The sequence below is a fragment of the Ciconia boyciana genome, chromosome 12 (assembly GCF_034638445.1).
Source record: "Ciconia boyciana chromosome 12, ASM3463844v1, whole genome shotgun sequence".
NCBI classification, from domain to species: domain Eukaryota; kingdom Metazoa; phylum Chordata; class Aves; order Ciconiiformes; family Ciconiidae; genus Ciconia; species Ciconia boyciana.
The window spans coordinates 113662-127182 of record NC_132945.1 but is presented as its reverse complement, the minus strand read 5'-3'; the positions used below and the strand labels follow the sequence as shown (position 1 = coordinate 127182).

At 44.4% G+C, this 13521-nt stretch overlaps 1 protein-coding gene across 1 annotated transcript in view; it reads left to right on the top strand.

The window, feature by feature from the left end:
* The first annotated feature begins 83 nt into the window (after window positions 1-83).
* LAS1L (LAS1 like ribosome biogenesis factor) overlaps window positions 84-13521 on the top strand; it is a 38542-nt gene continuing 25104 nt past the window's right edge. The window contains exons 1-7 of the mRNA XM_072877099.1: window positions 84-320; window positions 1033-1158; window positions 1346-1415; window positions 2620-2701; window positions 3700-3891; window positions 5745-5791; window positions 9014-9123. Of these exons, the coding sequence (XP_072733200.1) occupies window positions 97-320; window positions 1033-1158; window positions 1346-1415; window positions 2620-2701; window positions 3700-3891; window positions 5745-5791; window positions 9014-9123 (851 nt within the window). The 5' untranslated portion in view covers window positions 84-96. The remainder of the gene's footprint in view (window positions 321-1032; window positions 1159-1345; window positions 1416-2619; window positions 2702-3699; window positions 3892-5744; window positions 5792-9013; window positions 9124-13521) is intronic.

Sequence of the window (13521 nt, the reverse complement as noted above, 5' to 3'; positions counted from 1 at the left end):
CCCCGGAAGCGGCGCCCGCGCGCCCCGCCCCAGGGCGGGGAGCGGGAGCCCGCGCAGGCGCGGGGCGGGTGGGCGGGGCGCGGGCGACGGCGCCGCATGGCGGGCGGCATGGCGGGTGGCGGCGCGGCGGCCCGCGCGCAGCTGGCGTTGCGCCGCGGGCGGCGGTGCCTGTCCCCGGCCCGCAAGCGGCTCAAGCCGCTGCGGACTGTGGTGGCGTGGCGGGGCAGGGCGGAGTGGGACCAGGTGATGGTGGGGCTGTACTGCGGCGACAGCCGGCTGCAGCAGGAGGCGCTGGACCGGGTTTCGGCCTGGAAGAGTCGGTACGTGCCGCACATCGCGGGCGGGGAGCGCGCTGCGGCCCTGCGGGGCCGGTGCTGCCTTCTAGGCTGCCTGCTCTGTCCCTGAAGCGGCCCTGCCGGCCCTCCGCCCCGGGCTGCTCTCGGCGCTCTCTGTCCTGGGCCCGCAGGGCGCCCGGGACCCGGCCGCGGCTCCCCGGTGCTGCTCCGCGGCCGGGGTTGGGTGTGCGGATCGCCGGTGCTGCCGGGCAGGCCGCTCCGTCTCGCAGGGCGCCTGCTTCACGCGGTGGGCTTCGGGCATGTAGCTCCTGCCTGAAGTGGGCTGGCCCCGTGGGCTCCAGGGGAGGCAGAAGCCCTGCGTGCCCGCAGCTTCACAGCCTGGTTTCTCACGGCAGAGCGCTGCAGTGAGCATATCCAGGGCCCCCAAATCGCCTTATTCCGTTTGTGTTGCCCCTGCTGCATCCATACACAAGAGCGGTCTAGGTACGGCGTCTTGTTTTGTGTATGTGCTTAGCATATCGGTACGCGCTCATTTAACATATGCTCGGGAGCAGCCATGTAATCACTCTGTTCCAAATAAAAGCCTTCTGGAAAGAGCCTTTGATGCTGTCTTTCTGCATACCGTTTCTCAGGGTGTTGTGTACCACAAGGCACAAAAAGTAGCTGGAAAGGCACGCTTTTTGCAGAGGGAGTGGATTCTTGTGAGGCTGCTCACCTGTTTTTCCTTTATCTCTAGGTATGGTCCCAAAATGCCTCTTGCAGTGGATTGCACCGCTGAACTGATTCGTTGCAAGGTCCTGGATTCATCTGGCAGATTGAAGTCGCATGAGCTCATCCTGTCTTATGGGCTGGCTCTTGTAAGGTAGGGCTCTGAAGGCCTGTGTGCTGTGCGAGAGCGCGACGTGGACAGAACGTGATTCGGCTGTCTAATTTCAGCTTGCGTTTCGGGGACCACAGTGTCGTACAGCATGTGGGGGATTTGTCTCTGGGGTTCCGAGTTTCTCTGCAGCTCTTGACAGTCATTTATCTTTTCTGTAACCTGCATGCAGGTTTGTCAACTTGATCACAGAAAGGAAACAGAAAATGGTCAGCATTCCTCTGAGACAGTTAGCCAGAGAGGTAAATATTTAATAAGAGTTACTCAATAACTTATGTATATACAGAGAGCATATGCATTGTCTGTTAACAATGGGTGGAGGGAGTTGTGGGGGGGGTCGTTCTTTTGTAACCAAAACAATGGATATAGATGCCAGTTCTTTCCAACCGCAAAGTTTTAGAGGCTTGTTGTAACTAGATCTAAAACTTTGTTCTCTAAAGTCGGATTAGGAGTAACAAAGGCTGATGGTCATTAAAGCGTTTTGAATCTTGTGATCAAAAGTCTTGATTTACATGTAAATAGTCCCACTTGACATATACACCACACATTTTTGTTTCTTAGCTACTGAGATATGGAAAAAGAGCTAAATCTATGGTTTATAAAGTCTAGACTTTGGCAAGCAAGGTTATACATAAAAAGCACTTAATCACATTTACAGGCATTTTCATCTCATGTCTCTCGCTTGAGGTGAGCTTGTCTGCTTCTGTGTGGAGGAGGGAGGGTTCAAGGTGTCGTTGTAGTAGCAGGACCAACCTGAGTCCTTTTATTGCCAGCTGCACTGAGCATCATATCTGGGTCTGAACAGCAAGTTTTGAAAGTGAAGAACGGACAGTATTTGAGACTATCCTATATATGCAGCCTTGTCTGGGGCCCCTGTGTGAGAATGAAGAATTGATTTTTTTTTATTTTTTTTTTTGCTGGGTTTTTAAGAAAGGTGCTGCTTCTGACCTTTTAAAACTGCTCAAGCTTAAAAATAGAGGTCTTACGTAGTTAAAGTTAGTTGTCCTTAGGAAGGTTGCAAAAAATTGCGTGCAACTTAGAGTGTGTATGATTAGAGTATTATATGTAATATGATTTGTATCTTTGATATACAAACTGTCATCTAGAATGTTTCATCAGTCTAAATATAATTTAACTGCTTCTCAGTATCTCATTAGACATAGCGCCTCTGTCTAAAAAGACGTCTGTTGTTGCAAGTAACGTTGAAGAACTTAAACTGTAAAATCCCAGGTTTGTATGGATCCTAGGTCACAGGAGGAGTGAGATCAGAGAGGAGGGGATCTCAGCCCACCCTTGAAGTGGGAAACTGGGGGACTGCGCTGCAGGAGTGGCCCGGCAGAGGCCATTCCCACCCACGTAGAGGTTCTCTGCAGCCTTCAGGGCTGCATGCAGTTGCGGCGTGATGCAGTGGGAACTGTGGGGTAACGTCCGTGGCTGTTCTTCCAGGTGGATATCCCCATCTGGGTTGTGGATCTCCGTCATGAGCTGACCCACGGGAAGCTGCCACGGCTGGCTCTGTGCCGCAAGGGTGAGTGCTGCCGGCGGGCGGCATTGGGAGGGCCCAGTCTGAGGTGCGCTCGGGGCGGCAATGCCAGTGCCGCAGGCCCTGAGGGGAGCACCCCTCCCTCCATTTTGGGGTGCTGCAAGGCAGGCAGCGGGCTCGTCCTGGCAGGGAGAGTTGTGGTGTGAGACACTGGGAGGGTTTGCCACTGCCCTGTGGGGGTAGCTGAACTGTGTCCGGTGGCTCCAGGCTGTGGTGCATCACAGGGCAGGTGGTCAGGGACTTTCTCGTTCCCCTGAAAAAAATACTGGAAACAATACTTTGGCCCTCTTGCTTCTTTACAGCACAGGAGGTTCGTCTCAGGGAAAGAGGTAAATGCTTTAGAGATACCTGAGACTCTTGAAAATCCCATTTAGGCAGAAATGCAGCAGGTACTGCAAACCTGAATGAATGACCAGCTCGTGGCATTTGAAGGGATTCCTGGGAATTTGGGGTTAAGCACTGAGGAGCCAGTTAAATAACCAGGGTCCTTAGATTGAGTTGGGTAGTGAAATAGTGATGGGAGAAAAGGGGTTGTCTTTCCATTCTATCTAATGTATGCCTAGTGTAGTCTCTGCACAAAAAATTAATGTTATTGTTATAGGCACTATGTTGATCGTGGTGATACCAGAGAATTAACTCATTTCCTCATCGGAATCCACTGTTGGGACTTAGTTGCTGCTTAAATTTGGCCTGGCTTGAGCGTGGTGCAGCGCTATAGCAGTGTCCAATCTTTTTTGTTGCCAAAAAGACAGTGGATGGGTGTTACCAGGCCTGTGGGGTGTTTTTGTTGTGTTTCGTTGTTGTTTTTTTTTTTAAAAACTCATTCACCTTTTCATTAATGGAATTGTATGTGATTTCAGGGTTCGTAACTTGTTAACAGCATTTCTTTTCACAATGCAAGTTAGCGATGTGCCAGCTTTTTTTTTTTTTTTTTTTTTTTAAATAACAAAACCTCACTGAGAATGTTTTCTGTTCTCCCTTAGGTTGTGATGTTGTGCTGGACTGGCTACGAAAGACGTATTGGAGCCGTCAGCTGGGCAATAACTTGTGTGAAGAAAGTGAGGATGAGGAAGAGGAGCAGGAAGGTGCAGAAGGAAATGCAGAGTTGGACAATGACACATGGGAGATTCAAACCCCACAGCATGAGGCCTGTCAGAAACACAAGGAATTCCATGGTAGGTGTCCCTTGAACAGTGGCAGATACAAGGATTAGATATGTCCCATGCTAGAGAAAGCAGTTTAAAAGCGTCATCTTCTAGCCCTGACAATGCATAAAGATATATCTTCAGCTCAGGTCTTGGGATTCCTCTTTGGGCCTTGGTGGATTCTTGGGGTGATGGACTTTTTTGGTATTAGTTCACTGAATTTGTAGCATAAAATCTTTTACTTCTGTTGGAATATGCAGTATCCTAGTCAGTAGCAACAGTTATACCATTTTGGTATTGAGGCCACTGCTGACAAAGACGCTATGGTCCTTTATAGCCCTCAAAACTGTGTAGATTCATAACTTGAGCAAGAGCAGGATAAAGGCAGTTCAGCCAGTTTCAAAATACTTTGTATGTGGACAGAAAAATCACTAGCTGCCAATAGTATTTAAAAAAAAAAATCACAGGTAACTCAACCTGGACATAATCTAAGATATAAAGTGCAAAACAGTGGGAAAACTTTGGTAAACTGTTCCAGTGGTTGCTTTTCCATCACCAGAAGTATTTGAACCCAAAATAAGGAGCTTTTCTCAAAGTGGATTTCTAGTTTGAATGAGTTACTGGAGGAAGCGGGAGTTCAGATTAGATGGCTGGTCTGCAAGTTTGAGGCATGTGAGGTACCAAACAGTACCTCAAGCAGTAAAACCAATTAGTCATAACTTTTTCTGATGAAACATGGCATGCTTATGGGGCACTCACCCAACAGATTAGAGCAGCCCAATACAAGGTCCAGAGAGTGTGCAGAAATGCTGAAGTGACCTTTATTGCTTCCTGGAAGGTCACACTAGGTGACCATAATGATCTTTCTGGCTTTAGGATCTATGGATTTGTTGCAAGTCTTTTCTAGATTCCTTTATAACAGACTCATACATAGATACAGTAGCTGTGATCCAGAAAATATTAGCTAATTTGTTGTGCACTTTGAGTTTAATACAAAATTTATTAGAACAATCCAAACCTAGTGGCAGTACTAAACTTTGGAACGCAGCAGCACTTGCCACTTTTCTTGTCAGAGTGTATGTCTGGGCTTCTGTCTGACTTCATGTTGGATGAGATCCAAGCATGTGCTATTCCTTCTTCTCCCTGGATACCCTAAAAAAAAAAAAGAACATCCCCAGTTGCCAAAAGAGAGAACCACGGAATGATACAGTAGATTCTGTGATTTATATGGCCAGAGTAATGGAACGGAAATGGTATATCAGTCCTACAGTTCAAATGCATCTGAAGTTTTAGCTAGCTGATACTGGGTGGTGGGCATCCTGATAGCAGGTGACAATGACACCTGAATGGTGAAATATTTTGAAAGATGGTGCTATTTCAGGTACACTAAAAGTCGTCCACAGATAGAGAAAGCACATTTCCTGTAGATGGTAAATTAAAGTTTAGTAAAGTCCAATATGGATATGGTTGGTTTGTGAATAGCCACGGTGCTGTTGCAATAGACTTAAAATGCAAGTATAAGGAATACAAATATGCATCAGGACATGAACTGCCTATGGGAACAATTTCTTCCTAAACTGATCTATTTAGGGTTTTATTTGGAGCTGTCTGGATTTATCCAGCTTGGCTGTCTGTGGCCACTGGTAGTGACGAAATAGTGAACTCCTGGTTCAACTCCACTTGATAAAATTTATGTTGCTGGAAAAGTCTGGGAGCTGTAGGAGTCTTCAGAGCGTCGTCTGAATCGGAATTTATTACTTCATTTGACTGATGTCTTCCTTGAGTGTATATTGAGCAGAACTAAGCAGCTTGCCCAGATACAAAATTCCCTTATAGAGTTGATCCATTCCCTGTTTAAACTATATATTTATGTTTATTTCTAGAAAAAGTCAGAGATGTGCTGATATCCTACAAGAACGAGCAGTTCCGGGTAAGTGCAGTCTGATCATCTGGACTTTCGGTTCTTCTCATTTCCTGCTTGGGGCGTTAAGTCTTCTCTTCAGTCTTGCCCAAACTGAAGAACTGGTGCTCTTGGCCAGGCCTCATTTGAAGTACCTGAGTGCTAGCACAACTGAGTTGCTGTGCCAGGAGTTTATTTCATATAACTGCAGGGATCCCTTTTTTCTCCCTGTAGCGTCCTCCCACAGTTAGAGTCTGTCCAGAAGCGTCAGTGATACAGAAGTGGTATTTGTATCAGTGCTGCAGAGGTGGTGGTACGCCAGTGTCCACAGTGCTACCAACGCTTGCCAGGTTGTGCACTGTTGCCTAAAGTAGTGCTGCCGTCTAGTGCGTAGCCCATAAGGGACCTGTGAGTGCTGCATGTGAGGGGAGAGGCTTGGTTAGTTCCTTGTTCAGATATCTCTTCTAGTGTTGTCATGCATGGCTTGCCGAAGTAAAGCTTCACTGCAAATTGAGCTGTGATGGTTTCTAATGCGAAGACTTTGTTCATGCTTATAAATGATATAGGTACTTGTTGGAGATCCCAAGTCTTCCTTGTCCAGGTGGGTAGTGCTCAGTTTGTTTTCGTTCATCCTAGTGTCTCTGGAAATTGAGTCCTGTCATTCAGAAGTCATTAGCCCGTGTTTTCTATCATCCATCATGAATTTTTGCAGTAGCCCAGTGGCTGAGGTGCTGCAGTTCAGATTTGTGAATAATTTACCTCAGGAATCTCTCTCTGCTCACCTCCTTCTTAATAATGGGGTAGTTCTTAACATGTGTTGAGAGCTGGATTATAGACCCTGTAAAATGTCTTCGGATGTGACCTCACCAACGTACTGTTATTATTGGGGAGCTGTTCTCACTTTTATTTCGATTAATATCATTAGGGGCTAAAGGAGAAAGTGTGCTAACATTCCAGTGAAGTGTAGACTTAATCAGCAACGAGAACTAGGGTCAGGAATTTTATTGAAAACCAACATCCAGTTTCCTTCATCATCTTGGTTTTGGAGTATATGATGGGATTCTCCTTTGTTCATCCTTCGCTTTCCGTAGTTGGTGCTGGCTTACTTTGTACGTTTTGCTTTGCATCGTAAAGGAGACAAATTGATTATATGTGGTGAGTGACCTCTTAACATATTAACAGAACAGCGGGAAGTATTTCAAACTGAAAAGGAAAACGCGACTTCAAAATTTAAACTGGCCAGGGTTGAATGGGGGAAAGGACTAGTCAGTCAATGGCTAAAGAGTAATTTCAAAACTTTTGTTTCGAAGCTCATATGAAACTCTCCTTATCCCATCAAAATGGTGTAAATACAGGCTGAGGAGTAAACTCTACGTTATATGCCTCAATTTAATTGAATGCGGCATACTGTGCTTTTGAAATTTCTCTGTTCACCCTGTAAGGCTGCCTTTCTTGTTGGATAATTTCAAGTGGTGCACTTCTGTCAACTGTGACAAAATACAGCTGAACTGTGAAGAGCGAATGCTCTGTAGATACATGTGTTGTGGATATAGCTTCTTCTAATATATCCTTTTTGCCACTCTGAGGTATGCTGAGTAAGGTTACCTAAGGTTACCAAAGGGCTTGCCAAGATCTGTTAGTGGCAAGGAGTGTTACTCCTTATGGCTCATACTCATGCAAGTTCTTAACTGAAGTTTGTCTTTAATAAAAAACATAATACTATTTTTATGCATTAATAACTATTGCCAGTAATTTGAAGAGATGCAAGCATATTGGTCCTTTGTTGACCTCTGAAACTCTGTTCTGTACAACAGTAGACCTGTAATTTAAAACTGATTATAGCTGATAAAATCTCTGAAACTTAGAAATGGATTGAAAAAAAGATGACATGGTATTGTTCTTGTGTCCTTTAAGGGCAGATGGTTTGATGCATCCAAACAATTTCCTAACCATGGCAGCAATTGAATGTTCCAAATATCAAATAAATACTTCTTGGAGCTTTTTTAGACTTATATTTAAACACTTACCCTGCATTGGCATAGCAAGAGTGGTACGGTATCTTTGCTAGTCTCCCTGCAGGGAGACTGCTGTGAGTCTCCCTGCATAAATGTATAGTCTGTTTCTAATCTTTTTCATGTAAGAAGGAGAATCGGTTATACCTAAGTCATCTTTAAAACAGTGTAACTGTACAGTCTCTGATCCGGGTACTTCTCTAGCTATTTTGTTAACTACTTATTATACTTTAAAGTTTATATAAATCTGTAAGGTGTAAACTAGGCCAAAATAAGCTCTGTCATGGGGGCTATGTACTTTGTTGTCTGATTGTTTGTATGGGTAGGCTAGAGGTTCTTTAGTCACTTTAGGTCATGTCTTTATACTTGATTTGTCATCTAAAGTATCTTTTGCATGCAGTGGTAGCTTTGCATATGTAGGTTTAGAGAGCTAGTCACAGTCCTGAAAAATGATACCTTGGTTTTCCAGTCTCATTTTACATTACATTCCTACCTGGCAGGGAAAATAATTTATTCTTTTCTCTTGGTAGTTATTGTCTTCCAGAAAGAATCTAGTAGATACTTGTTGGTGATGTAACATGCTTCATGCCAATATTTTATAGAAGGTGGTGATGGTAGAAATGCCACTTGGATAGGTTGTGAGCATAAATAGAAGGTATGTCTCGCCTTGCTGGACAGACTCAGATAAGGTATACATCAAACCAAGAAATCACTAACTTTCAGAGGAGTACTAACCTCCAGTATTCTCCTCCATTCTTGGTACAACTTGGTAGTCTCTTTTGTGTATTGCTCCTACTCATCAGATGCTCTCAGCTGATTACAGGTTGCCTAGATGGCTGTGTTGATTTGACATTTTGATCTACTGTATGCATAATATGACTGGCAAGAACCTTGTCCTGCATAGGCAACCTCCTCCTCGCCCCACGTGTGGAGTTAATGATTCAAAATGAGCCTGTCCTGGTTTGTGCTGAAGTTGGGGAGAGCAAGGTTTAGAATGAGAATGAGGATGCCATGGCTGTGACTCCTTGGTGCTTCTGCCTTTTAAATTCAGGCCTTTTCCAAGTATGACATGGCTTATATTAATTTTTAATATACTCCTAGGAAGGGGAACTTTTGTGAGATTTTTGAAGTGCCGTTGATGAAGTACAGATGGCGTGTACATCTTCTCTTCATAGCAGCGCCCTTCTGTTCACCATTGGGGTGTATTTTCTGTTAATGCTTGCATTTTTCCTTCACTCAGGTTATGCAGACTGTGCAGTCTGTTTCGAAGTCTCGAGAACTGTGGTCCGATTCCTCTTCAGAAGTGGACTGGATTTTGGCTCAGATCAAAGACCTGATGCAAGAGAACAGGTACATCTCTGATAAGGAACTGAGGTGAAAAGTACAGTGCAGAGCTGGGCCTGTAGACCTGTTGCACTACCTTTTCACTGTGTTTTTCAGCTGATTGTGGAGAAAGTAATTGGTTGATTTCCTCAACATCTTTGAGGATTGAGTTGTTAATCTGTGTCAATGACTAATGTTTTCTGTGCCGGATGGTCTCCACGGTGTTGTCCCTGACTTAGCTGTGCTGGCCCTAAGGCATGTCAGCGTTCTCAGTGTTTTCAAAAACTCTCCCAACAACCTTGTGTAGACTTTCACAGTAACCTTTAGAATCAGTAACCTGATTTCACAGTAACCTTTAGAATTCTTCAAAATTGCAGGGCAATACTTGGCCTATTCTATACTTTCTATCTATCTTTCTATTACTACAGGGCCTCTAGGACCCAGTGTGTTGAGACTTTATTATTACTGTATACATTTGCATGAAGATCTTGTCCCACTTTGAGAAATGTAATCAGTGTAACTCTGTAGAGGGGAGAGAGTATCATGTTACAGATATGAGCTTTAACTCCTGATGTTTTGAATAAAAATATATATGCCATACAAGCTGCTGATTAGTTTAAGAGGTTATCGGATGTTGTGCCAGAAGAAAACCCTGAGGAAGAGACTCGCACCTTAGTGGCATTGCCCATCGGTTGCTGAGCGTGGAGTAGTGAGCAAGAAGGCATGAAGATTCTGTAATGAGAAGCATAACTTACTAAACACAGGACTTCTATATCACTTAAACTGCCTGCTTCCACCAGTACCTTCAACTGTCTAGCAAGCCATTGTACCTACCTGTGGTTCTGATACTCTCTCCCGAAGCATCCTCTGTTAGCCACTATCAGAACACGAATGGACCAAGTGCACCTGCTTTTATATATAAATAGATGTTTGAACCTGGCATCAGCTACATGGTAGAGGGGAAACAGGCTGCCACAGTACAAAACAAGGATTTTGAAAGGTTCGAGTGAGAACAAGAGACTTCATCTTATGTGAAATGGGTTTTGCAGGAAATGTTCAGGCAAGAGTTGTAATGCATTGGTAACAGGTAAAAGATCGTAGGAAGTCCCTTTCCATATAGGAAAACTGAAGTAGTGAAGATCTTAAGATAATCTTGTGTTTGAAGTCTCTCTAATGCTGCCTTGTTGGCATGCTTTCCTATTAGTTTATGTCTGTGCAAAACTTAGTTTTCATAACAGTACTGTCCTATAAGTATATGATCAAAACAAGTACTTAATTTGGAAAACATTGTGCTTTTGATTCGCTTGCTGTGCACTGATTCCGCAAAACATGCGTGGTATCCCATGAAAGTGTGTTAAATCACATTCTAGCAGTGCTTTTGTCATCATCTTTGTATGAGCCGCCTGTTACATCAGCTCTTGCTATTTGTGCCATGCAGCTGCACAAAGTACATTCAACCCTGATTGTGTGGATTTCCAAAAGAATCAAGAATCTACTTCATCTGCCAGATTAAATCTTCCCCCAGAATACTCAAACTTAGAATTTAGATGCTAGTGACTGTATTTGTGGCCTTTGAGGCACCAGTGTTTCAGAGTTGTTGTCCTCATCAAGCTGCGAAAAACCATACTGATGGCATATTTAAGAACAGAAACACTTGGAATACCCAGCCAGTTCCCAGGGCTCTGCAATGCTTGTTCTTTACTACTAGCACAACCAAACCATGCTAACGTTTTTCCCTTCAAATAATCTTAAGTTTCTATCTTAAGCGCATCACGCTATATCTTTATATATTTCATTGGCAATTCTCAGAACTCTTTAGGCTGAAATCACCATCTCAGTAGTGCCCGAACTGTTAGAATGGACAGCGAGTGAGTGGGATGGGATTCTGAGGCAGGGCTGTCGATTTAAACCTTCCCTACTGTGCCTGTCTGTGTACTGGCTGGAGGGCAGGTATGTGGGGAAGGGAAGCCTCTTTGGAGTTCGGTAACAGATGATCCTAATATGGAGCCGCTGCTCACCCAGGAAGTGTGCAGTAAAAAGGGGAGTCTCTAGTCTGTCTTTGGAAGTAAATAAAACCCCCAACCCCCTAAAGTCAATAGCCAGTTTTCTGCTTTGCAGGAGACTGAATGTCTCCAGAGCACTTCCCAACTCCAGGATACTGGTAGTAGTCTGACTCGAAGTGGTGCTTGTGTACAGCATCAACAGTTGTCACAGCTTGTCATAGTTAGCTTTTCTGCTGATAAGCTTGGTTACGTTTTTCCTCTTGCTTCTGAAGGGTGCTCCTGACCAAATAGCAAGTACTCTGAGAGCAGCATAGTGGGGGGAGCCTGCATAGGCTTGCTTGTGGTGTATCTGGCCAGTGGGCAAGTAAGCAAGAGTTTGCTTTCCTGTGGTCAGCCTGGCACCTCTGAAACAGTTTAAGAGGCTTGAATGCAAGTGTGGCTTTAAGCTGCTTGAATCTGGTTCAGTGGAATGCTGTTCTGTACGGGGTGCTGTCACCAGAGTGTGGCAGCCTTTTTTGCGTTGCTGTTTCTACAGGAAACTCTGGTCTGGCAGATGTAGAGAAGACTTGAAAAGTAACCATCTTGCCCCCAACACCACCTCTAGCTTGGAAGGAGTCTGTGCAGTTGTCATGTTCTGTTAAACAGCTTCTGTTAGTCCAAAAGTGCCTGTGTGTGAATCTTTTCTTCTGAAAAGCTGTTATTCTGGATGAGTAGTTATGCTTCAGTGTTGTTACTGCAATGTGTAGGCTTGTGTCCTTAAACGTTGGTAAGTCAAATGGAAGGGGTAGACTTTTCCTGTCTTTCAAAAAGACCTGCCTGTGGAAATACTTTAGGATAGCTGTAGACTATAAATGAAACATTTAATTCCTGCCCAGCGTGTTGGGAATTTCACTGATTTGCAGTCATTTCTTTAGAAGGTAAAGTGGCAGTAGGATAGAATTGTTTTTACATCCTTCCTTCTTCAGGTGTATGTGATAGCATGGATTACAGGACACCAATGAATTGGTGTGCTTAGGAGATGCTGCTTCCAAAATTAAAGCAGTTTAAAAAGTTTGTCATCTATCTGGGAAAGTCCTAGAATGAGGTGGCACATCTCAGGAGCCTGATTTAATTTCCAGCTTTCACTGTCAGTTTTCTGAGAGCTTTGTTTGGAATTCCAGCCCAGTAACTTGGGTAAAGGTATGAAACTCAGATGCTAGGTGTAGCCTAAAGAAACTTCAAAGATGGGGCAAGAATCTGTGAAAAACAGCATCACCGGATGCTTTGTTCCAACAAAAAAGTCTGATGGTATAGTATCTCTAGGGTATCTGTCATCTCTTAAGTAATCAAAGATGTCAGTAACGCTTTCATAAGAACTTCGTCTTCACTGCATTGTGCTACATTGAATGAGACTTTTTTGCTGGTTCCCTTAAGCACAGGCTTCAAATAAGACAAAGAAAACAGAGAGGAGGAAGCCGGTTTCTATGACTAGAAAAATGGGGTTTTTTCTGTCTTGTGGGTTTGGTTTCTGTTAGCTGTTTCATAGTTTCCCGAGTGACTCCTAATGATCAGGCTACTTGGTTAAAATAGCTGCTCTGATATGCGGGGAAGTCCCCAACTTAGAGCAGCCAGGGATGGGGGACTGTTTCACAACTCACAGCTTGCAAAACTAGCACAGAGGCAAACCCTTCAGTAGTGACATTACTGCAGAGAGATTTTGTAACTGCATTTAACTGCCTTGTGTGTTCGCTGTTCAGAGAGAAGTTTTGGCAAGAATGTTTTTATTTTTATATATATATATGTGTGTGTATTATTTCCAGTAAGTGCTGGTTCCACAATTGCAGACTTTGAGCCAAACTTGCGGAAAGGAAACATACATGTTTCTGGATCAGAACAGCTTTGGCAGTGAGTTTCCAACCCTTATTCCTTTTGCTTTACAGGCTCTCGCTGCACTCCTTTTGCGTCTTTAAGCAGTATTAGCTCCAGAAAGCCCCGGGAGCTGGGTGTCAGGTTACCTACTGCTAGTTTTGGTACTTTTCTGTATTTTTCTGCTCTTGTCAACAATAGATGTCAGATAGGCCAGCTGCTGTAATGAAGCATTTTCCTTGATTTTTGCAGAGCGGTTTGACTATATTCACACACGTGCTTATTCTTGGGAGCTGGCAGAGCCCACGCAGGGAGGGGGCATGTGTTACAGGAGAATATAGAAGTCTGGTCACTCAGCTTAGTATTTCTCCTGGTGAGTTTCTCATTCCTTTATCAGGAGATAGAGAGAAGTGGGGCAAGGGACTTGATGGACACCTTTTTTCAAAGCCAAATAGGTGGCCCTTAACCTTTGCCACCTTCGTTCTAGCTAGCACAACTGGAAACCAAGTGCTGAGCATGGCCCTGGTGCTGGGTACCGCTGGGCATGGTGTTAGTTTCCAGGTCCCTGGGCAAGATC